This window comes from Pleurodeles waltl, chromosome 3_1 (assembly GCF_031143425.1).
Source record: "Pleurodeles waltl isolate 20211129_DDA chromosome 3_1, aPleWal1.hap1.20221129, whole genome shotgun sequence".
In the NCBI taxonomy this organism is placed as follows: domain Eukaryota; kingdom Metazoa; phylum Chordata; class Amphibia; order Caudata; family Salamandridae; genus Pleurodeles; species Pleurodeles waltl.
In genome coordinates this window covers 1,036,737,605-1,036,760,897 of record NC_090440.1, presented here as the reverse complement: position 1 = coordinate 1,036,760,897, position 23,293 = coordinate 1,036,737,605, and the positions used below count along the sequence as shown (strand labels likewise).

At 43.4% G+C, this 23,293-nt stretch overlaps 1 protein-coding gene across 2 annotated transcripts in view; it reads left to right on the top strand.

Moving 5' to 3' along the window:
• ESYT3 (extended synaptotagmin 3) overlaps window positions 1-23,293 on the top strand; it is a 319,908-nt gene that overhangs the window by 101,308 nt on the left and 195,307 nt on the right. For both annotated transcript variants that reach the window (XM_069224322.1, XM_069224323.1), the window contains exons 2-3: window positions 8,552-8,593; window positions 17,371-17,505. In XM_069224322.1, the coding sequence (XP_069080423.1) occupies window positions 8,552-8,593; window positions 17,371-17,505 (177 nt within the window). The remainder of the gene's footprint in view (window positions 1-8,551; window positions 8,594-17,370; window positions 17,506-23,293) is intronic.

The window sequence follows — 23,293 nt, the reverse complement described above, 5'->3', positions numbered from 1 at the left end:
ATAAGAATAACTGGTGAATTTCAATGGTTCTGTTAGTTTAGAATGGTATGTTTTAACTGACATTTTCATATAACCATAACAATCTTATCCTTTGTTTTTTTTTCCAGTGAATATATAGTGAGTACGCATTCTTATTGATTGCTTGCCAATAGTTTTAATATTTAAGAATTATTTCCTGTAATTCCCAGTGCTAAATTCCTTTAAAGGACATTAAGCTTCCCTAAACATATAAAAAGATTTTCACAATTACTACAGTTCTCTCTGAGCATTAATCATCACACCTGATAAGCCCACCCTTGAATGCCCACAATTGATACAAGAATCTATCAAGGAGTCCTCCCCAGTGTGCAAATAAACATTGTAAACAATGAACACTGTCAGCAATGTTACTGTCCCACACTACAATTTTCTTTTTTTATATGTATATTGAGAAACCTGCTCTATGGTGCCAATGTACTAAAAAGAAAAGCACATTTTAGATTACATGGTATTAATTATCATAAATGCCCGTTGCATTTAAAATGTGACATCTAATACACATTGTTGCTCAAAAACTTTGTATATCTAAGGACCCAAAGCCTCTGTGGATCCCAACAGATCTCAAGCTGAGGTCTGATTGGGTGCAACCACCTCAACCAGGAAGTGGTGGCAGCCATCTTAGGACTCGGGACTCAGTTCAGTGTCATAAAAAAAAACATAAGGGGCCAGTGAAGCGTTATTAATGTCCACTTAAGCCTGGTGATTGGGTCTCAGAAGGACCCCGCCTGGGGCCCCAAATTTTTTTAAAAAAATTTTTCCAGCGACGTGGAGGATCCGCGATTCTGCAGCAAAATAAGAAAGTACAGGCTCTAGCACTGAAAAAAAAACGGGGTGGACCAGGGCCTGGAGGGATGAGGGATTTCTTGTTTTTTCTTTGGGGGGGGGGGGATTAGGGGCGCACGTGGCCCCTCTCTCTAGGCCGATTTTGGCATCGGGGACCCTATCCCCAGGGCCAAACATCATATTTATGGGTTCAAGGGTATGCGGCCTCAGTCCACTAGGGCCTGATATATTTTTGAGGGGGAAGTGGAGCACACAACGCCCTCTACCTGAGCCACTTTCGGCCTGTGGACCCCATCCCTTGGGGCCCCACATTTTTTTAAGGTGAGGGGGGTTGCAAGCTACTAAAGGGCCCAGTCACCCCATCCCCTGGGGCTGCTAAACTTAACGGCTCAGGGGACCCCATCCCTGGGGCTAGCTCACCAGCTATGTTCCAGGAAGCCCACCCCCGGAATATAGTGTTTTTTTCTGCCTGCACTGGCGTAGGCAGGGAAAAGTCTGCTCCCAGCCAGCGGGAGATTTGAAAATGCTCACGCCTGCTGGGAGCAGACTTTATCAGTCTCCCTGCCCGCTCTAATGGTGGCAGGAAAACAGATCAAAATATTTTTTCCGCCAGAGGAACCAGCATTAGTAGCTGCTCCCTTTGGTGGGATCAATGCCGCCCCCACCCCACACTGGCCCCAACGTGTGCATCTTGCGTACCCTGGATGGGCACCAGGGCAACCCACCTTTAAATAATGAGGGCTTGGGAGATGGGGTCCCCGGGGTTGATAAAGGCTCTAGCAGGAGGGCCACACAGCATCTCCCATTTATGTTTTCTAATGGCCCCAGTGGGTGGTTTCTCCAGGGCCTAACAAGGCTTGAGTGGGGGGGAGGGGGTGCCGACCCTTCTCTTTCTTTTAAGTAGCGGCTCTGAAGGATGGTTCCCCCAAGACTAAAAAGGCTCAAGGAAGGGGGCCACCTGGACCTCTCCCCTTTAATATAAAAAAATAAAATAAAAAACAGCCCTGGGCGATGGGGTTCCTAGGGCCTAATGACGCTCAGGGAGGGAGGGGCAACAGACTCTCTGGCAAGACACTCTATGCTAGAATCTTCAAAAAACTCCTACACAGACTCCAGACAATCCAGAACTCCGCTGCAGGACTCGCATCACGCCGCGCCTCAGGGAGCTTCACTGGCTCCCAGTTCACAAGCGCAGCATATTCAAATTTCTCATATCCACATACAAAGCCCTACCCTACACAGGACCAGAATACTTGAACAACCGCATACACGTTCACCAACCCACCAGACATATGTGCTCTGCCTGACTCTCACTTGCACATATTCCCCACATCCGCAAAACCAAAACTGGTGGTGACTCAGTCTCTTACATCACACCCAAGACATGGAACAACCTCCGTCTAAACATAAGGGTCTCCTCCTCACTTCTTGAGTCCTGCAAGAAGCTGAAGACTTGGCTGTTTGTAGAAGCACCTTAAGGACCATGAAACTACACACATGCCAAAGCACCTGGAAACCATCACGGGTGTTTAGTGTACTATAAAATCAATATAACACAACACCGTTGCCCCACCTGATGATATCACAAGGTCGATCCCTTGCCCACTCCGGACCCCTCAGCAGGCTATTATTTGCTTCCAAAAGGGCCAGGAAGGCCAGGAATTGAAAACTGTAGAAGGAAAACATGGCTGTAACTGCTTTATTCTGCCATCAGTTCACGGCCCATGAGACCAGGGGTGAGAACTGCAGAGACAGCGATACCCAGGAACAAGCCGGGAACAGCAGCAGCTAGACTTGGTCTCCCTAATTGACATCTATAGCTACATTTCAATGTCTTTGGGCATGCGGTACACTTGCATTGTTTTTAATTGCTGCTTTCTTAAATCTGCCACCATGTTTGTAAATCTGTTCTTTTAGGTCTTGCCTAGACAGCGCATACAACATAACTTTTGTTACCTTATAGGGGGCTTTGAGGCTGGCACTTGCCTGCCATTGATTGGCTTCATTGTCACTCTCATCTGATTGCTTCTTATTCGTCAACATTGGTAGGCTTCCTTCCTCTTTCTTTGTCCACCCCCTGGAGCATGTAAACATGACTTGTGTACTTCCACTGCTTATTTCTCAGGCACTAAATTTTTCTTTTTGTTTAGGAATCTATGACATCTGTAAGAGGGCATGTGTTTACACTCTGTCTTCTTTGCATACTTCTCCATCCTCAATGCTCCTACCCCAGTCTGCACCCGTTGTCTCTGTGTCTGCCCCTTTGCCCCCCTGCCTACTGCCCAACCCTCCATTGCTCATGTGCTTGCTTCATTCGCTCCTGCCCACCCTCCATTGTCTATTTCGTTTGGTTGTCCTCACCCCTCCTGCCCACTCTGTTGTCGGTGTGCTTGCCCTCAGACCCTCCCGACCACCATCTGTTGACCTTCTTCTTGCCTCCAGCCCCTTCTGACCAACCTTTGTTGTCCGTTTGCTTACCCCAGTCCCTCCTGCCCACCCTCTATTGTATGACTGCTAAACTTCTACCCACCTTCCATTGTCTGTATGCTTCCCCTATCTCCGCTCACCTATCCTCTTTCCCCACCCGCATCCTTCTCACCCCCATCCCTCCCTCTGTGTTGCCTTTGGGGGAACAAATGGTTGCCAAAAAAAAAAAAACTATGACGCAGCCAGGGCTAATGTGCTTTTTTGATTAAAATAAATAAATAATGGTAATAATAATAATAATGATGATAAAATAAACTCACTAGTTCTGATCGTAGCACGTTTTTTATTTGTTTTAGCCATGCTAGACATGAGCCATGCTGCTGTACAGCATAGCTAAAAATCACTAGGAAAGCCAATGGGTCCTATAGGCAAGACCTGCTGGCTTTGGCATTGTCTCTTTTAAATAAGCGTTACACCTTTCAGAGTATCAAGCGCCTTTATGAAAAGAGTTTTAGCTGTCAATGATGAAGACGGTGCGGTATCACTGGGGCCCAGGGAGATCAGGGACTTTCTGAACCATATATATATATATATTTATTATTATTTTTTTAAACGAAAGCAGGGGATTTTTACATCATTTCTCTTGCTTGCATTAGAGTCCTTGACACCTGTGACCATCATACAACTACATTACCATATGTTTTTGTTTAAATTAGGTGCATTAGAATGCACCGCTGGTGGTTGACTCTTAGCATTTTTTTTTAGGTTGAGCCTACCAAAGAGAGCAAGCTGTCTGGTTGCAAAAGATCGATTGTAAGCTTACAGTGCCTATAGTGGACTGGGGAGGGGGTGAGTAAGAGAAGTTGCCACCCTAGTGGCAAGGTGTTGTCACCTCGGTCCCAATGTGTTTTAGGCCTTGGTAGGGGGAGAAGAGGATTGTAAAAATGTTTGATGTAGCTCTATGGTCAGAGCTCCAGACGTTGGAACCAGGTTCTAGTTTCTGTGTCAGCTCAACATCCTGTGGTTCTGGGCAAATCGCTTAATCTCACCGTACCTAAAATAAAAATGAATGTGATCTTGTGTAATGTAACACAACACAACATGCCAGTCCACTCTATGCTTCTTCACTCCACAGGACTTAGCCTATTCCACTCTACCCCACTCCAGTCTACCCACTTCACTTTATTATATCCCACTTCACACCAATGTACTCCAATCTACTCTAACCCACTCTGCTTTGCTGCAATCTATCTCAATTGACTGCACTCAAACCTACCCCACGCCACTCCATCCAATTATACATCTACCCTACTCCAGTCTACCCCACTCCATTTCACCTTACCCCACCCCAATTAACCCACCTCACGCCACTCTATCCCACCCCAATCTACCATACTCCACTCCAATCTACCCCACTGTAAGCCATTCTACCCCACCCCACTCTACTCCAGTCTACCCCAATCCATTCCACTACGATCCAACCTAACCCACTCCACTACAATCTACTCCACTCTATGCCACTCCACTCCAATCTACACCACTCTACTCCAGTCTACACCAATCCTCTGAAACCTACTCTAATCTGCTGCAATCTACCCTAATCTACACCAGTCCACTCAGTCTCCCCTTCACCACTCCAGTGTACCATAATCCAACCGACTCCAGTCTACCCGACTCCACTCCAATGTACTCCACTTCACTAAAGTACAGTTTACCCCAATCCGTTCCAATATACCCAACCCACTCCAAACTCCACTGCAATCTATCCAACTCCTCTTCACTCTAATCTACCACACTCCACCACAATCTATCCCACTCCAATCTGCCACAGTCTACCCCACTCAATATATCACACTCCAGTCTACCCCACTCCAGTCTACCCTGATCCACTCTACCCAAATGTACCACACTCCTCTTCATTCCAATTTACCCTGCTTGACTAAAATCTACCCACCTCCAATCTAATGCACTCAGCCCCACTCCAGTCTACCCTATCCCACTCCACCCTAATCTACCCTACTCAGATCTACCCCTCCCCACTCTACTGCACCCAGTCTACCCCACTCAGATTTACCCATCTACTCTACTCCAGTCTACTCCATGCCACTCTAATCTACTCACGCTGCCTCACTTCACACTACTCAACCACACCACACTGCAGTCTTCCCCGTCCTACTCCGATCCATCACACTCCAGTTCACCCACTCCAGTCTACCCCAATCCTTACTATCCCACTCCAATCATCCCTGTTCAGCCTACCCCTCTCAAATCTTCCCCACTCCATTCCAATCTGCACTGCTCTAATCTATCTAATCCACACCACTGCACCCTAATCTACCCCATCACACTCCACTCCAATCTATCTCACTTCACTCCAGTCTCAACTTTGCTCCAATTGGTCTAATTCCACTCCACTCTGTCCCACACCAGTCTACCCCAATCTACCCCATTCCAGTCTACCCCAAACTACCCCACTAGAATCTACCCCCTTCAGTCCACCGAATCAACGCCACTCCACTCTACCTAAATCCGTCTCTCTCCACATCACTTCATACTACCACGTGCCACTCAAATGTACCCCACTGTAGTCCAGTCTAAATGGAAATTAGGCCTTGGGAATTAATAAATCTAATGATAATTTAGAAAAATGCATGACTAGCGCAAAAAATGCCTTCCAGCACTTTAGCTAAAGAGGGCCTGGCCTCCCAGTGCTATAAGGAAGGGTTTTACTTTGTATTCTGACTCTTCCTTATTATTTTTAAATTATGTTCAGAGGTTTGAGAGAGAATGGTTGTGAGCTATGGTAAGGCACGTTTGTTTCTCCTTAAGCATTTTTTGTTTTTTTGTTTGTGTGTTACTTTTTTTAAATAATGTTTTGGAAACACTGTTACAGCCAACAGCTCATCACTTGCATTTTAAAGTTGCGGCCTATGGGCTTTGCCAATACTTATTTCATATTCTGCTGTACGATATCAAACTGTGCTTTATGGGAAGCTTCCCACCAGACTGAACTGCTGAAAAGCAAGCGTATGTTAAGTGACGAACTTCATAGCAACCTCTGATTTGCGATAATTTAGCAGTTACTGCCATGCCCAGGGTTCATATACCTTAATCTGTGTGCTACAGTCCTCTGTCAAATTGTGACACAATACATTCGGATGCCAGTTTGTGCTGAGTAGTCCCTTAAAACACAAATATGTTTATATTGTCTGGTCTGCAGCCCGTTTAGTAACGCTTATGAGTGGAAGGAAGTTATCTATCACTCAAGTGCTATCACTGGAGCTATTGCTTGGTGGCAAATACTTACTATTGTTCACAATAAACTCTGTGTGCTTGTCTGCAGCTGTGGCACTGTGTTGGCCTTCTAGGCTTCCCATCGGTGCACCCAACAGACCTCTTTATTGAGAATGCCTTGGAATATAATCGGCATTCTGTAGATGTTGTTCGCTGTGTGACTAAAGACATTCCTGAATTTGTTTTTGTTCTTTTCATTTTTTGCTTGCCCATTTTTTTCTTGCTTTCGTGTCCTGATATCCATGATCAGGCTGGGAAAGAAATTTGGCCCATGCAGTAACATAAATGAGCCCCGATTAGTGAATCAGCTATCAAAACAGGCAGTGGCAAAGGCAATAGGTCACGGCAGTGCGAGAGCTATTGGTGTCAATGGGAATGTCTTTTAGCCATGGTGTATAGCATCATATCTGATGTTCAGCATGGCTGACAGTCACGGAAAAAGTGCTGTGACGTGGCCAGAGCTGGTCATGTGATAGCTATTTTCTTTGTGTCGCAGAAGGGACAGGACAAGGAACACAATCCGAGGGCTTGCACTGTGTAGCCGAGACATAAAATGAATGTATCCTTGTGTAATGTAACTGTTGCTCATGTAAAGTGCTCCAATACTTTCAGGTTGAGTTTTCACTACAAAAAACTGCGAAAAAATAAATGTGGAGCTTCTCACTGTGCCTACTGGGCATGGCCACAGAGAACACAGAAGGGGCCGAGAGCAGAAAGGAGTCAGACGGGGGAAAGCTGAACACAAGTGAGGGAGGGGTGAGGGGGATTGTTCAAGAAACGGATGGGGGCAAGGGGCAGTAGGGAAAAGAAGCAATAGGAATGGGGGTGGGAAGAGAAAAGAAGCAACACAAATGGAGGGCGGGTGGGTTGGGAACGGAGCAACTGAAAACATGAGCATTCACATGGAGCCCTTAAACACAAATAAAAAAGTAGGTCCAAAATGGAAACAGTGGATGGACACACATGCTTGGTCTATGCTGTAGGGAAGGGCCAAACTCAAGAAGATGCATGACGCATGCCTGCTATAACAAAAGGAAACAAAGGCTGTGAGAGCGACATTTAAGCATACAAATGGTAAGCATAAGGGCAGGCTGTAGCCCACTAACTGTAAATAAAATATCTCAGAGACAGCACATTAACTGTATGGATGAGATGTAAAAAGTGTCTCATTTGTAAATCGAGGCAGTTTTGAAAGTGTAAAAACAAGTTGTGTAAGTGTTTGCAAGGTTTGGCAAACTTCAACGTGTGTGCTAGGTTAAGACACTGTTTGTGGTAATATCAGGGAAAACAACAGTAAAAACCGGGTCAGCAGACCTTAAAACTGTCCCACAAACAGTCAAAAGCAGCCCACACACTGACCTGTCAAACCTTTAACTCCTTTTGCAGTATTCTGCTTTTTTGCCATCAGAGTTTCTCAGTGGGATTATGAAGACAGTGGTGGTCCAGGTGGGGCCAGTCACCTCATTCGCTTGTCTGAAAAAACAAACTATGGTATTGAGTAGATGGTCAGTTCATAGGAGCAAATAATTGGATTCAGTTCAGCCTTTCCCCTTCCACTGTTATGTTTAGTACCCAGTGGATACAGTGGGCAGGATGTGGAAGGGTCAGAAGAAGAGTAAAAGGTGCAGAAGTAGTGCAAGAAACTGAAGTTGAGTCTTGATGGTGAAGTGTTTAATTTAATCCAGTGTGAAGTAACTTCAAATGTTAAATATTAAGACACGGCCAAATGAGGGGAAGTTAGTCCTCTGCTGGTAGCCAAGGACCACCTTTTCTGCTATGAAATTGCGGTAGTGTACTGACCCATGAAAAGTAAACATATTGCAAAATGAATTAATGTTGATAAGCCCACTAAACCACGTGGTCCTTTGCGGCCTGTCGTTGCAGAAATTCAGGATCTTCTTTGGCTTAAGTGTGTGTTCAAAGTGCTGTTTGCTTCCACAGTTAAACGTTTGAAGTCCATTGGCCTTGAGATTAATTGCTTATTGAGTGAATGTCTTTTATGTTGCAGGTTCATTACCCTGACGTGGAACGAGTGGAATGGGTGAATAAGGTAAGAGAAGACTTTATTTTGATCTAGTCAAGCCTATTCAGCATGCTTATTTGGTCTTCTAGACCTTTCTTATTTTAGTAAATTATATTTTCAAAACCATACATTTTCAGATGTTCTACCTTGCGGTGGGCAAAAGTAATAGGACTAGCCATACACTCCAGTAACCGTTGTTTGTAGGCTTAGTCCTAAGGACTAAGTAGACTTCTTGCAAAGTCTGACCCTAAACACATTAACCAAAACAGTTTTCCACCAGTGATTCTCTTCTCAAAGCACAAATATTTGTATTCATTTGAAATAAAAGTTTTGGAACAGTAAAGCTGAATGCAGCAACACGGCGATGTGCGCTGTATGCAGTGACAGTGATGTAAATGAGTACAGAAGATCGACTTGTCTTGCCGAACAAAGCTGGCTGATGGAATAAGTGGAAAAAAGCGGGCCAAGAGTTAAGGGGAGAGATTGTCATCTCTGACCAAAAATAAACTATGTGTGCACAAGTCTATGTTGGTCTTTAAGGGTGGGCTTAATATGTGAAAGAATAGTTTACCCTGATGTTCGCTGGTAAAGGTATTCCAACGGAAAAGCCTATGTCCCTTAAATTACCGTAAACTGGGTGGTGCACAGGAAGGCTTGTAGATGGATAGCAACTGAAGGTTAGCTAGTTGATGTGCTCAAGAAGATGCTGAGGAAGAGAACTATTCAGGATGGTTCTGAGGGACAGGGAAGAGAGATGATCTTGTACAGCCTTGAATACACTGCTTGACCACTGTGTTCATCAGTTATCCGGCAAGCTCAATGATGGTAAGTAGAACATGATTTTGCAGCATGAAATATCCTCTAGATTTACATGCTTTGCACAATTCTGCTATCCAGTGGTTGGGTCTAGAAGTGTACCTAATATTCTCAAAGTTTTTGAGTTTGTCATTAGGGTTGACATGGGCGGAGTTCTATGATGTCAACAGTAATCCCACAATGCACATGTACGTGAACACCATTTAAGGGATGCTGGTGGATGCTAAGTAGCCCTAACATCAGGAGAGAGCGGATGGGGAGATAGGAGGGGAAAGGAGTTCATCATGGTAAAAGCTATACCTATAGATGTGAAAATAGCAAACCTGTTTGGACAGCCGACCATGTTAAATGTTGCCAAGAGATTAACAAGAATAAATGTAATAAACAAGAAGTTAAGATTGGTAGAGTTAAAGTTTTAAGTGTATACAGGTTGTCCCTTCAGCTGCCGGTGGAACGGGGGATTAGGGGCTCCGTCCTTTGAAAATTACTACCTGACCGCACAACTTCAATGGTTCTCCCGCTAGTGGTAGGGAAGAATGTATATGAAACCGATACGGGCGTGGGTCCACTCCCCCTCCATCCTACCATCGTTCCTCAGCAATCTTGGTCTCCCCAAGTATGAGTAGCTCGTAAATGCCTCACAAAGGCCTTGCAACTGACAGGGCAGGTGATTCCATATTACGCAGTGCCCTCCCCCATCAGGGACTTACCTGGTCCCTTTAGGCCCTTCATGGCTGTCTTGCTTGCGGAATGGCATTCACTGTCCCTGATCACAGTGGGAGACCTCTTCCACAATTCAAAACTACTTCCTTTTGATCAGCTACATCAGGACTATGCCATTCCGCCTGGCCAATTATTGACATACAGGCATCTACTTGCAGCCCTCAATCCCTCCGGGGATTAACAGATGAGGAGCCGCCAACACATGCCATGATCCACACTTTACACAGCGTGAGGGAGGGCCAGCATCTCATCACGTGGTTATACACAGTACTTGGCGACCATACTCGATACTCCGTGATACCCCTCTGTCAGAAATGGGAGAGGGACCTAGGGAGGCCCTTACATGACTTTGAATGGTCAAAAACACTAGAGTCTCACACAAGGTATCCAGAAATGCTGGTTTTAAAAACATTCAATACACAGTCCTACAAAGGGCGTACCTCACACCGACCCACCTGACCCGCATGCTTCCACAGCACTTCTGACTTGTCCGAGATGCCAATCCTCCTTGGCAGACCTCCAGCATATGCTTTGGTCCTGTCCAAATGTAGCCAACTTTTGGTAAGCAGTATATTCCAACTTGGCCACTCCCACCGAGCTCCTGGCCCTCAACTCCTGGGGATCCACAGCCCTTCACATCTTCCCCACGACAGTAAAACCAAAAGGTGAGAACCCGCTATGCCAACCATACACTTCTTCTAGCTAAACGCCTCCTCATCATGCACTAGCGTTCCCCTCACCCCCACCTACTCTTTCTGAGTGGCAGTTAATACTCATCAGAAGGAGCACAGCAGAAAGCTCTGCATTGAATTGGGAGGAGGCATGATGGATACACTAACATCCAATCAAGCCTGCTTGGGATGCCATATTGTTCCAGCAGCAGGGCCTTGTTGCAGAGACACCCCCTCCTCCTCTACCTACTTTTCCAGCCACACGGCCATGAAATTCAGCTGCTCCACTCGGCCACCAGACCCGCCCGCATTACACCGCTGCATTCACATCATGCATTGCCCCACTGTTCGCACTCTGCCCCAGTTGGACTCCTTCCCCCTGATCCAGCCTCCACATCCCACCATTCACCTCTCCAATCTCTCCCTTTATTGAGACCTGTCCTACCTTCCTGGGGACCCCGGTGTCACATCAGCTCACATTATAACTGGCCACCTCATCAGAACACGTACAGTAGATCAGACCGCAGCGTCCCGCCGCACATGCCAGAACGTAGCTAACACATACTTGTAATTGGCCCGCACTAATGTCATCAGACTTCTTCGTTAACTCAATCAGCTGAAAGAACTCTCAGATCCTTGCACTTTATCCTACACTGCATACAGAGCCAGCTTTAACGCTGGTGGTGCCCTGACCGCCTCCTCGGATTCCGTCACTACCACCCAACTAAAGTGCCCCTCATCTCCCCATAGTCCCACTCTCACATACATTTCATTTGTTTTAAAGTACTGGTAAAGGCTGGCTTTACTATCCACTCGGCTATCCACATAAAATATAGTCCTGCATCAGGCACATTAAGCCTCTGCGCTATTTTGTTGTGAGTCAAAGCTGCCGCTGGACAAAACGCTGATTTCTTTCTCTAGCAAGAACATTAATCACAAAAGTTATCTTGACATTTTAATTGATTCCCGGAGGCTGGACACACAAGGAACTTTTCAGCAGGTGCTCTTAAATCGCAAGTTGTACGTTTATTGCTAAACACAGCATCCTATCCAGGACAGCACTGACTACATATTGTCGTCCCCCTTCACCCATCATGTTCCTCGCAACGTCACACTTACACCTTGCCTCTGTTGTTAAATCCGTCTCATTGCATTGAAGTTGCCCAAACTGATAATGCTGAACTGCTGGTCTCTATGTTAAAAACCCAATAAAATTAATTTTAAAGCATTTACACAGCTTCTCTCAATTGAGCAAAGTTTGGTAGATGCCCTATTGTAGGGAACTGTAGATGGGTACTGGAGAGGAGAGAATGGTTTGAGTTCAGTCCAGGAGACTAGCCTGGAAGAATGTGTCACTAACTTAAGTATTTGAGGTGAAGGGACATTAAACGAGTTGTTGAAGGGATTTCTGACAAAGCTTATTTTGGAAGGGAAGTAAAATACAAAGGGCTAGATTTACAAATATTTTGCATCACAAAAGTGACGCAAACCAGCACAAGGTTTTTTGTTGTTCACTTTCCAGCCCAAAACTTGTTTTGCGCTGGAAATTGCCTAAAACTAATACAAAGCAGCGCAAAGAGCTGCTTTGCATTACTTAGTGTCAAAGGGACATTATTTGGGTGGTATATGGGCCTTCCCATGCAACCACCTATGCTTTTTGATGCAAAACCATATCTCCCAAAAATGTTAGACACAGTTTTGCATAAAAAATTAATGTTACTTGCAAGCAGGTGTTAAATTCACTTCTCCTTCCTTTTCCTACTTTGTGTGTGTGCTGCACTGTACAGCACACATGCAAAGTAGGGAAAGTTAGGCATAGTACTTTGTACCGAAATGGAACTCTTACAGTACAAGCTATGTACTGGTGCAAAGGTATGTGCATGGCGTTCAGCAGCAGAATTCTGTGCTGGCGCTAGGGAGATGCAAGGAGAGAGCCATATCTTTATAGATGTGGTGCTATACTGCCAGTGGACGCCGCCGCATAATGCCAGGGCAGGGGGAAACCGAGACAAGGTAAACATTAAAAAAAAAAAAAAAAAAAACTTACCTTCTTACTTGCCTCTGTCCTGCCCGCTTCCGCTGCCTTGTGCTTATTCTTCCGGTGTCCCAGCAGTCACTGCTGGGACACCAGCACAGGCTTCCCAGCAATCCTGGTGCTGCTTTCATGCAAAACCTTGCATGAAAGCAGCCCCAGGATTGGTCTGAGTGGCAGTGACTGCCGTTCAGACACAGCCTTGGGGTCTGTGCAGTTTCTCCAGCCTGGCTGTGTACACAGCCAGGCTGGAGAAACCTATGTGAGCATGTGTGTTTGGCTGGCCTCAGACGGCCGGCCAAACACAAATGCGCACTTAGGTGCACTCCCACCTCCTGTGGCCCAGCCCCACCCCTCCCTGCACTTCTGGCTGTGCCAGAAGCAGAAAAATAAAACAATCTATTGTTTTATTTGTCTGCTTCTAGCACAGCCAGTGGGGTGACGCTTCTTCGCCCTATCGAGCGAGCAGCCCCCTGTCTACTGCTCTTTCCCTGTCATTCAACGCAGCACAGCATTTTTGCCTCCTGTCCTACGTTGCATGAGAATTTAGTAAATCTGTCCCAAAGTGTATACCCAGCAGGTTTAAGAGTTTTTTGGTGCATTGATTTGGGGTAAGAAAAGACAGAATAGTGTGCAAGACAGCAGCGGTTATGACTAAAGAGAGATGATGCAATTATGGTAATAGGTCAGTTTTGATATGTCCATGGTTCTCAACAAGGTGCTTAGAGGCCTGCTTGTTAGTTTCTGAGTGCCTTTTCAGGCACAGGTGAGTTTTCATTAGCATGTTGAGTGTCACTGTAGGTATTGTAAGAAGGGAGTCAAGGACAGGAGCCAGAATCTATTGGGTCTGATCAAGGCATGAGATTCTTGAATCAAATTGGATTTTACATTTGCATCAGGGGGCCTTAGTGGGTGGACTTGTGTTGATAGTTGTGAGAATTAGAGCATAATGTGATCAAGGGCCTATCTTCAGAGAAGAGTAGGTCAGTGAACCCCTGGATTTTCCTTTTGGAGTAGGTAGACCTACAGCGTGTTTTGAAAAGTAAGGAGTCCCCGAATAGTTGAGCAAAGAGAAGTCCTTTTGGGAGAGTCTTCTTGTTAGAATTCGGGTCATCAAGAACAGTGAGGGGGTGCCGAACAGTGAGTGCATGATCACATAGCAGTTCGGCAAGGTACTGATAATTCAAAGACAATGAAGGCAGTGATCACTTGGAGACATTTATAGTGAAGTTCAGACATTTGCTGGCCACTCTGTTCATGGGCCCACCTCAACTTCTGTGGTCCTTCTGCTATGTTTTCAGATTATGCTATGTCATCAGGTACACAATTGTTTTGCCCTGGGCTTTCCGTTAGCAATCTGTTGCATTCTGGTGGTTGCAATCCTGGTTCAGACCTACGTAGCCAGTTAGACTGCCACATGTTAATTGAATGATTTGGAAGAGGAAAGTCAGTATAGTAGTTCGGGAGGCTGTAGACACAGCTGCACTCATTCCTATAGAGCTTAGCAATGATACTTGGAGGCAAATATGAACTTTGGAATAGCTGGGCCTGTCAAATCTCTTAGTCAATGTTTAATCGCTTTAAAAAATGGCTATAATGTTTTTAAACCTCTAATTGCTCTGACTTTCAGTTGAGGTGTCTGAATCCTCTGCCTTGGTGCATCCCTAGATAAAGTATGTATATTTTCAGGCCATGACAGTTTGGAGGAGCAGCTCAAGACGCCAAAAAACACACTGCTTACTTTATATCAAATAGTTTCGCAATAATTGCTAGGCCACGACCCTGCAGCTGAATGCTGCATTTCCTCCTACACGTGCTGAGATGTTTTTGTGGGATCCATTCTCTTACAGTAAGTCAATTCTCATTCATTAAAAACTAAGCAGAGGGGCCCAAAGTTTTCCCTAGGTGTACAACTTTTGTCCTGCAGAGGGAAGGGGTTGCAGAATACCGAGGATGCCTAGTCTTGATTCCACCCGATGCTTCTGTCTTTCCCCCACCCTACGCTTCCTGTTTCTTTAGCTCACTATAGTTTTTTCCACGTGTGCTATCTTCCTTTCTCGCTTTTTTCCTTTCTTTCTCATCTTCCTTCTCTCTCCTGCTTTGGGGCAAAGTATGAGGATGAATAATGAATTCAGGTGCCCATTGCCCTCACAACCTGCACAATTAAGCCCTACAATATCCGTATCCTTTTCTGTCGCAATCCCAGAACTAGAGCATTTTTTTGAGTCACATTTAACATTCAGTGTTTCAATTGAAGCCCTTTTGGGATTTTATAAGACAAGGAAAAAAAAATGATTTTTAAATATCACAATTTCGGAGCTCTAGAATATCTTTTAATGTAAATGGCAGCGAGTTAAATTCCCTTGGAAGCACTCCTTATTTGTGGGTTGGACTAGTGTTCATTTCCCTTCATGTTATTCGTAGATAAGAACATTTTGGTTGGCGCCACACCTAACATTTACTACTGTTGTTTTTGATACTGAAGTTACTTACTGTCAACAATTTTAGGCATAGCCTTAGTTGAGATTTTTTTTTATATAACCGGATGAGTTCTCCATTTTTAGACATAGAATTGTATGACTTCCTTATTAATCTTCTAAGGACAAAAGGGAAAGTGGCGTGTTAAAACATGGAGTATGTCCTCCTATTTGAATATACATACTATGAATATACATACAGGCTCTGTACTGTGGAGGATAACTATATCTCTCAACTCTGGAAGAAATCCTTTTCATGTACGAAAGCCCTCACCCGCCCAAAGGACAGCATGCTTCTTCATTGGGCTCCTCCTCACGTTGGTACACAACAGGATGCTAGAGTGGGCCACAGCCCTCTTTATGAACAGGACTTATGAAAATGTTAATGGGAGGCATACCGCTGTGAACATAGGTGTATTGGGTATACATAAATAATGCAGAGGGAAAAATAGTGAAACGGGTGATTAAAACTGCCTCATGTTAGACTCAAACTGTATTGTTGTTTCCAGTTGGCGGAGCTAGAAGGAAACTGGGATTAATTCAACCCAGAGAGAGTGGCTGACATATTTCTGTGTAAATCAAGCACCCTTATCAGAGAGGTGCGACAGCATTCATCAGGACCTGTCCCTCCCTGCTTGCACTAGTCCAGTGGTTCATAACCTTTTAACTTCTGGGGACCTCCACCGTACATGCCAGCCCTCCCAGTTTAGATGGTAGACAACCGATTTCAAGGCTAGTCTCCCGCCTCCTAATGCCTGCATGTAAAAACCCGATTCATCTGCAGGCCTCAGCTGACAGGGCCGTCTTGGAGTATGCAATGCCAGTAACCTGCTCCTGCAGGCCAGTGCCCAGAACTTGCATCATGCTCTCTCTGCCTGCCATAGCGCTTTCTCCGGGCTCCTGACGGGTAAGGGAGGAAAAAAACATACATTTGCGTATCTAATATCCGATCCTCCAGCAGCAGACTTGCAGATCCCATACATAACAGTAACCCAATTCAAGCCCCAATAGAAGTAAATGGTGGAAATACATTCTCCCAATTTTTTTTCCTAGAAATCTCCCACTTTTCTCTTATAAAATGTTGGCATGTATGCTTTAGTTAATCACTGGGAACCCCCCAACCTGAATCATTATTAGAATCCAGGCACCCTTAATGAATCATTACTGGAAGGCGGGGACCCTGCCCTGAACTTTTTTGATGGCCTGAATCGCAAAACAATAAACAAAAAAAAGAGACAAGCATTTATCAGGTAACTACACAAATTATGAAATATTTTATTTAATTCACAAAGAAATCTAAAATAATCCAAATGTTTAAGGTTAATGGGAAGGTTGGAGCTTTTCTAAATTCAATTCAGGCCACTCGCTGCCTACACTATATTCTGTTTGATGCAGTTGCACTGTGCTCGTTAATCAATCTGAGGATACAAGCTTAATGTTTAGCCTCCAATTTCAAGTTACATCACGTTTAGCAAATGTTGTAAAATTTTCAGTTTTAAATTTTGCTTCTTTGGTCATATACATTTTATTAAAGTGTTAATGTTTTTTCATTTTCTAAGCAGCCATGCCCCGCCCCCCATCCCCCCATTCCCCCCCCCCTGTTTAGGCTTTGAGGACCCCCAGGGGTCACAGGCCACAGGTTAAGAAACACAGCCTTGGTGTAAAGAAATGGAAAAGAAAATGGTTAACATACAGCCATGTATCCTGTGTGAGTCAACGTCTATGCCCCAACTCATCCTCCAGACTTGGCAGGTCGCCGGGGAATCTGGAAACTGCTGCTTTCCGCATGCAACCCCATTGTGCTGTCCCTGAGTACCACTGAGGGACAGGACAGGTCCTGGCGAATGCCACCCCACCTACTGAGGGACAGGACAGGTCCTGGCGAATGCCACCCCACCTCTTTGATTTTGTGGAGTATTGAATATAGTGCTGCCAGAAACGAGACCTCACATAAGGCAAGCATGGCTGAGCGTCTTACATCTGACACAACATGAAATTCCTGAATTGTAACTTTACTTTGAGTTCATACACAGTTCTGTTGTCCACATTTGTTTTTGAATTTGCATTTTTTTCACCTTTCTGCAGATCCTGGCTCAAGCCTGGCCTTATTTCGGAAGATATGTGGAGAAAATGCTGCAAGAGAAGATTGTGCCAATCATCCGAGCGTCAAATATTCATCTCAATGCGTTTACGTTTACCAAAATCGATTTTGGAAAAAATGTAAGAAAATCCTCTTTACTGCATTTTTCACCAAATGTTTCTTCTAGCGACGTTGTCCTTCTAATTCACTGTACGAACTGGAAATATTTTCTCATGTCATCATTTAGGACCAAACCATATTCTTTGACTTAATTCATAGACCCATACCAAACCATTGATGTTAGGGGTGTCATGCCAAGCCAGCTTCTTCTTTTCTTACAAGCAAGCAAGGAGGGATTTTTTTATTTTATTTATATATATATATATATATATATATATATATATATATATATATATATATATATTTTATGTGGCATTCTTATTGTAATGTCTGAATCATAAAATGCACCACGCTATGGCTGGATTGACAGACCAGGTTTTGTCAATTTGTGTGATCCTTTGTTGCGTTTTTTAAAATCCGAATAGAACTCCCTGAATTTATGTATTCATGCAGCAATAAAGGCTCACATATTTTATTACATTGTTTTGCAATTGCATTTATGTAGTGTTTCCTGCTCCTGATGATACCCATCGAAGGGTGTTCATCAAACACACAAAAAGTTGATGGTCAGGAATGATGCAAATAGTCTAAACCACTGACAATCGCTCTGGGTAGCACTCCGACCCATTGTTTTTGCCCAAGGAGCCACTCCAGACAGGTGCCCACCTAATACATACGAGTATGGGTCCCTCTCCTTTGACTATTTACAAGTATACCATCAACTTTTGGGTGTTTGATATAATACTTTAAGGCTAAGGGTATTCCGAGACATGGGTCGTTTGCTCATTGTGCCACAAGATCCAAGCTGTACCTTACGGATAAGGCCTAAGAAGGTCGAAACCAATCTGAGGTTGCATTAGATCCCTTCTGGAGGGACGCTCACCTAGTGTCTTGGGATGAGCTGTTTTCATGAGGAGCAGGGCCTTTACTGATAAGCATAAAGCAGGCATTTGTTTACAGGTGTAGGGTGGGCGACAAACGATGGACTGGCATGCATCCCAGAGGCATTTTCAGTGGTTAGACAAATTGCATGCGTTCCTCCCATCACCATTTGTGAATTTGATACCCATCGAAGGACTTTAGGGAACAGGGCCCATTTTTATATACTTACAAGCACTTTTAGGTAGTGCAGTCTGTATGTCCACTTAATTAAATTAGCCGTTTGTGCTCATGTTGGCAGCATATTCCCAAGGAGAGACCCAGCATGCGTAACAGCTACAGTAAGATTTGTTTCTTAAATGAGGGCCTGTAATAGAAAGTCATTCTTTGAGTGTTTTTGTACCGAGTTTGGCAGCTTTAGTGATCCAAAAATAAGTGACCTTCTGCAGTAGTGTGTAAACACTATCACTACTGTAGCATGAGCAGCTAATTTCAGAGGGTTTAGAAATGTGCCATGCCTTTTCTTCCCCCCTGAATGCTCCCAAGCAGCATTTATATCTCCAGGTTCCTTAGTGAAAGATAGTACTTACATTCCCTGGTCACTAAAGGCTGTTGTCTACTCGTCAAGAAGCAGAAAGCACAGCCCCCCAACCCCGCTCACCCAAAGCTGCTAGGTTCTGACATGGTAGTAAGTGATGTGATTAGCTCCCCCCCCTTCCACCCCCCCCCCATCGTCAAATGCTGAGAAGCGTATTACATATACCATTATGTCTCCACTAGGGCCTCCTTAGATTTCGGCCTGAGGGCACTTTAGCATTAGCGGAAATTAAAGGGATTCATAGACCCACCCTCAATCACTCCTTGCTAAGATTAGCAGCAAGTTTATCCCTCCAAGTGCTTCTGACCGATTGGTAGCCCTGCCCCCAACCGTCAAGTTATTCTATCCCTAGTATTAGCAGCAAACATAACACATATATGCACACTTCACTTAGTGCTAACTTAAGCTGCACAGATACTTTGTGAATTTACTTAGTCCCTTATAAATAGGTATGTGCGTACCAGCAGGGTCCCTAAGTACTAAAATTACCCACCTATTACTAAGTTGGCGATGTCAATCAGCAAGTTACTGTACATCACTCAGATCTTGGGTGTTGTGCATGTCAGAAATGTGTATCCCAGCAGGCCCAACTTAGACTTCCTTCTTTCAAGGTAAATAATACATTGAGCAGTAGAAACAACTGTTATTTACAGCTCTCAGAAGTGACAGATTTGTGGTATGATGAGCTCTGTAAACAAATGTTATGATTATTCTTAATTAGGTTTGCAGAAAATGAATACATTCTAAACGGAAGGAAAAAAGTAACACATAATGATTTTGTCCCCAGCCATCCAGTAAAAGCACAGTCAAGACCTCTTGTTACCTGTATTTGGAACAAGATTAAAACCCTAATTTTTTATTAGCTAGGGTAACTCAGTTTTATTTGCAGCATACTAGATTGTTGAAATCGTTTTCTATTCAAAATGTTAATATTTTTTTGGGAGAATAAGTAAGCATTTTAATTAAATTTAAGTCAGAAAACAACTTTGCACCTGAATGCTCATACCCTTCCGTGTGTAACAGCTTCTCAGTTGCTCCAATATCATGATCTCTTTCGTGATTTAATTTCTCTAAAAGTCTGGAACTAGATAAGCGTTTAGGACGAAAGGAGAGGGCCCAAAAAACTATAGATACCTTGCAGAATTCTCATTGATTTGCAATCGGGATACAAGCTATTAGTAACTGCTAATCCAAAGATAGTACAATCCTCCAATGTGGATCAGGGGTTTCTTGGTTGGAAAACCTTTCATTGGAAAATCTAAGGCCGGTGATGTTAAATTAATACTTTTTTTGGATAGAGTCAAGTCTTGAATGTGGAGAGACTTCTTTGGAAAGGTAGTAAAAAGTTAGTAAAAGAAAGAGGCTGCTTTCACTAGCTGAAGAGTTGAAGGACTTCAGTGCAACTGGCACCATATAAAGCTTGTTGCAGTGGTGCGAACATTTAATATTTTACTTCATCATACGAGCTGAAGACGTGTGGCACAACATCTCTGTGTACTTGTATATTATTATTTACTATATATAGCTATGTGGAGGATTGAACTGGAGGATCGGACTGCATATTATGTCACCTGGCAGGGTACCAAGGATTATCTGAAGATGGACAATATGTGGCATGATTAGTCGAGTTATTTTAGACCATGATGCAATGAAAAGTGTGTGTCTGTCCACAAACTGTTCTTTCTCCAGTTTCAAAAACAGACTTGGAAATAGAATAAAGGTGTGCTTGCGTTTGAATTCTTGCAGTAAAGGTGTGCGTTGTAAGGTTTTCAAGCGTGGTGTATTTGCATTTGTTTCTGTGCACAGCTAAAACAAGCTCTGGGCAGGACTGTAGTGTGCAATGTTGTTCGAAGACTACAGATAAGGATCTAGTCAAACTCCCCATTGTATAGGATAGTCTATTTATATTGATAACATTCAATTTTTCATAATTTCTTTGACATAAACCCACTTTCCCTCAGTGGTTGGCAAAATGCGAATCTGATGCTCTTAATTCATGAGTAACGTTTAATTGATTTTATAGCATACTAAAAGTTTTAACCAACCAGTCAAAATATAAACTATTATTACTTATACTTAAGAGAGGTGTGATTTACAGCAGTAGACCATTATGGGACCTGGAGGAATTATGAGCATGCACAACACATGGGTTGATGAAATTATTTTTCTCTGTCTGCATAAACCGAGCAGGGTAATGACCCTCATTAGTAAGAAATACACCTTAGGTTTTTTTAGGCAAAGGCAAGATGGCAAGGTCAGATGCTCTATTATGCCAAAGAAAAACAGGGGTTTTGAGATTTATGTCATTAACCTACATGACCCCACTACTGATTACCCTAAATTTTGGAAGATACCAAATAGGAAGTTAGATTCTGTTCCCTCTGTTGTACTCTTAATGGAGACTTCAATGTCTCTGCGAATGCGATGGGAATAAGAATCCATCTGTAAATTCCACTAAACCAAGTCACATAAATGTATGACTCTACTTGGCAAAAAGGGCAAGTAAAAGATGTCTGGTGTCTTTAACTTACAGACGACAAGAAGCTCACTTTTTTCATACTCACACTATCACTTTTCGAGGATTGACTGCATCTCCCTCTTTGATACCTATTGTTCTCTTGCAGAGGCTACGTCAACGGAACCTGTGCTTGTGTCTGACCATGCATGCATCTCTCTGGTACACACAGTTGCAACCAAAAACACAAAACAACGAGGTCCTGAAGAATTAATGACAGACGTTTACAAAATGCAAATTTATTGGTGTTTATTATTGATGGCTTTTCTTTATTCTTTCTTGAAAATATTGTTACTCTCTCTCCCCTCACACACTCAAAAATATTTATTTGGCATACTCTTATGGCCACATTAAGACACTTTGATTAGGAATATGTCAAAGAGAAATAAGTATTAGAATGCCGAACTAACAAGATTTGAAAAAACAAAAATAAGGAGAACTTAAGTATGAGTGTAGCTGTATATTGAGTAGTGGAGCAACCTCTTGAGTGCATTTAAAGAATGCTAATAAGATACATTGTAGTAATAGAACAGCCAGCTCGAAATAAAAACAGAACAGACTAAATATGTCAATGGTACAAGATAAAGATGGTAAGATTCTTACGAAAGCAGCTGACATGGCTGGGGTCTTTGGGGGTCTGGTACTCATTGCTGAACGTTTTGAATTAGACAATTGATATCAAGAACTGCGTGACATTTTTGCAAAATATAACAGTCCCAATGATTTCTGAGGGGAAACAAAACGGCTAAAAAAGCCTATTGTAAGATAAATCCTAACAGCGATCGTTTTATTTCCATTTTCTACGAACTATTTGCGTTTGAGTTAATAAACTCCCCCTTACTATTTTAGTTCAACATGTTGACCACTTAGGAAAAGTTCAAGTCCTTCAGTGAATGCTACAATGGTGTGATTCCTATAGAGGGTATGTTATTGGCTAAAATCCTTTCTTGCAGATTGGAACAGCTCCTCAAGAAAACTATTAACCCAGCACAGGCAGGCTTTAAGAAAGGTGGATTTTCGACTGATAATGTCAGTCTCGTTTGCCATGTTATTGAAAAAGCTAGACTCGTAACTTCCCCAGTGTCGGCTGCTGTCTCAGATTGCTACAGAAAGAGCACTTGAAGTTGCATGGCCGTTTTTGCGAGCTGTTCTTCGAAGATGAGTTCATCTATATGATTATGGTCCTTTATGAAGCACCATCTGCTAATATGAGAGTGAACTCTGTGCTAGCTAGTTATTTCTACTAGAGTCCCATTGTCTCCCTTGCTGTTTTCCTTAGCAGTTGAATGGTTGTTGGAAAGTCTTAGAAGGGATGGTAGGTGTTCGGCACTGGGAAAGTTACGCATAAATCTGAAACTTTTTCAGGTAATATTCGGGTCCCTTTCCTTGGAGGCCTCTAAGGCTGCCACAGCTATATTAGAAAACGTCAATATGCACTTGCTTCATGGTACACCATAAACAGACAAGGTGGAAAACTGCTTTTAAAAGTTGCCTTTACTCCTGATGTTGTAGACCGTCCAGACTTGGCTGGCAATCCAAATATCTAAATTATTCATATCTGTTTTTTAACATTAACATTTAACAAATTATGATATCTGTTTTTTAACAATGACAGTAGGGAATCAACCCACTTAAATGAAAAGTTGGATACTTGAGGAATGTGCCCCCAAACAACATTTCATAGTAGGGCAAGGTTAAAACATCACCATGATGATTGCTTTGATTATCTAACAAGCATGCTGTCAGATAATTCCTTCAAGGGCCTAGGCCATCTGATCTCAGCCTTCTGTGCAAAGTTAAAAAGGCCATAATTTCA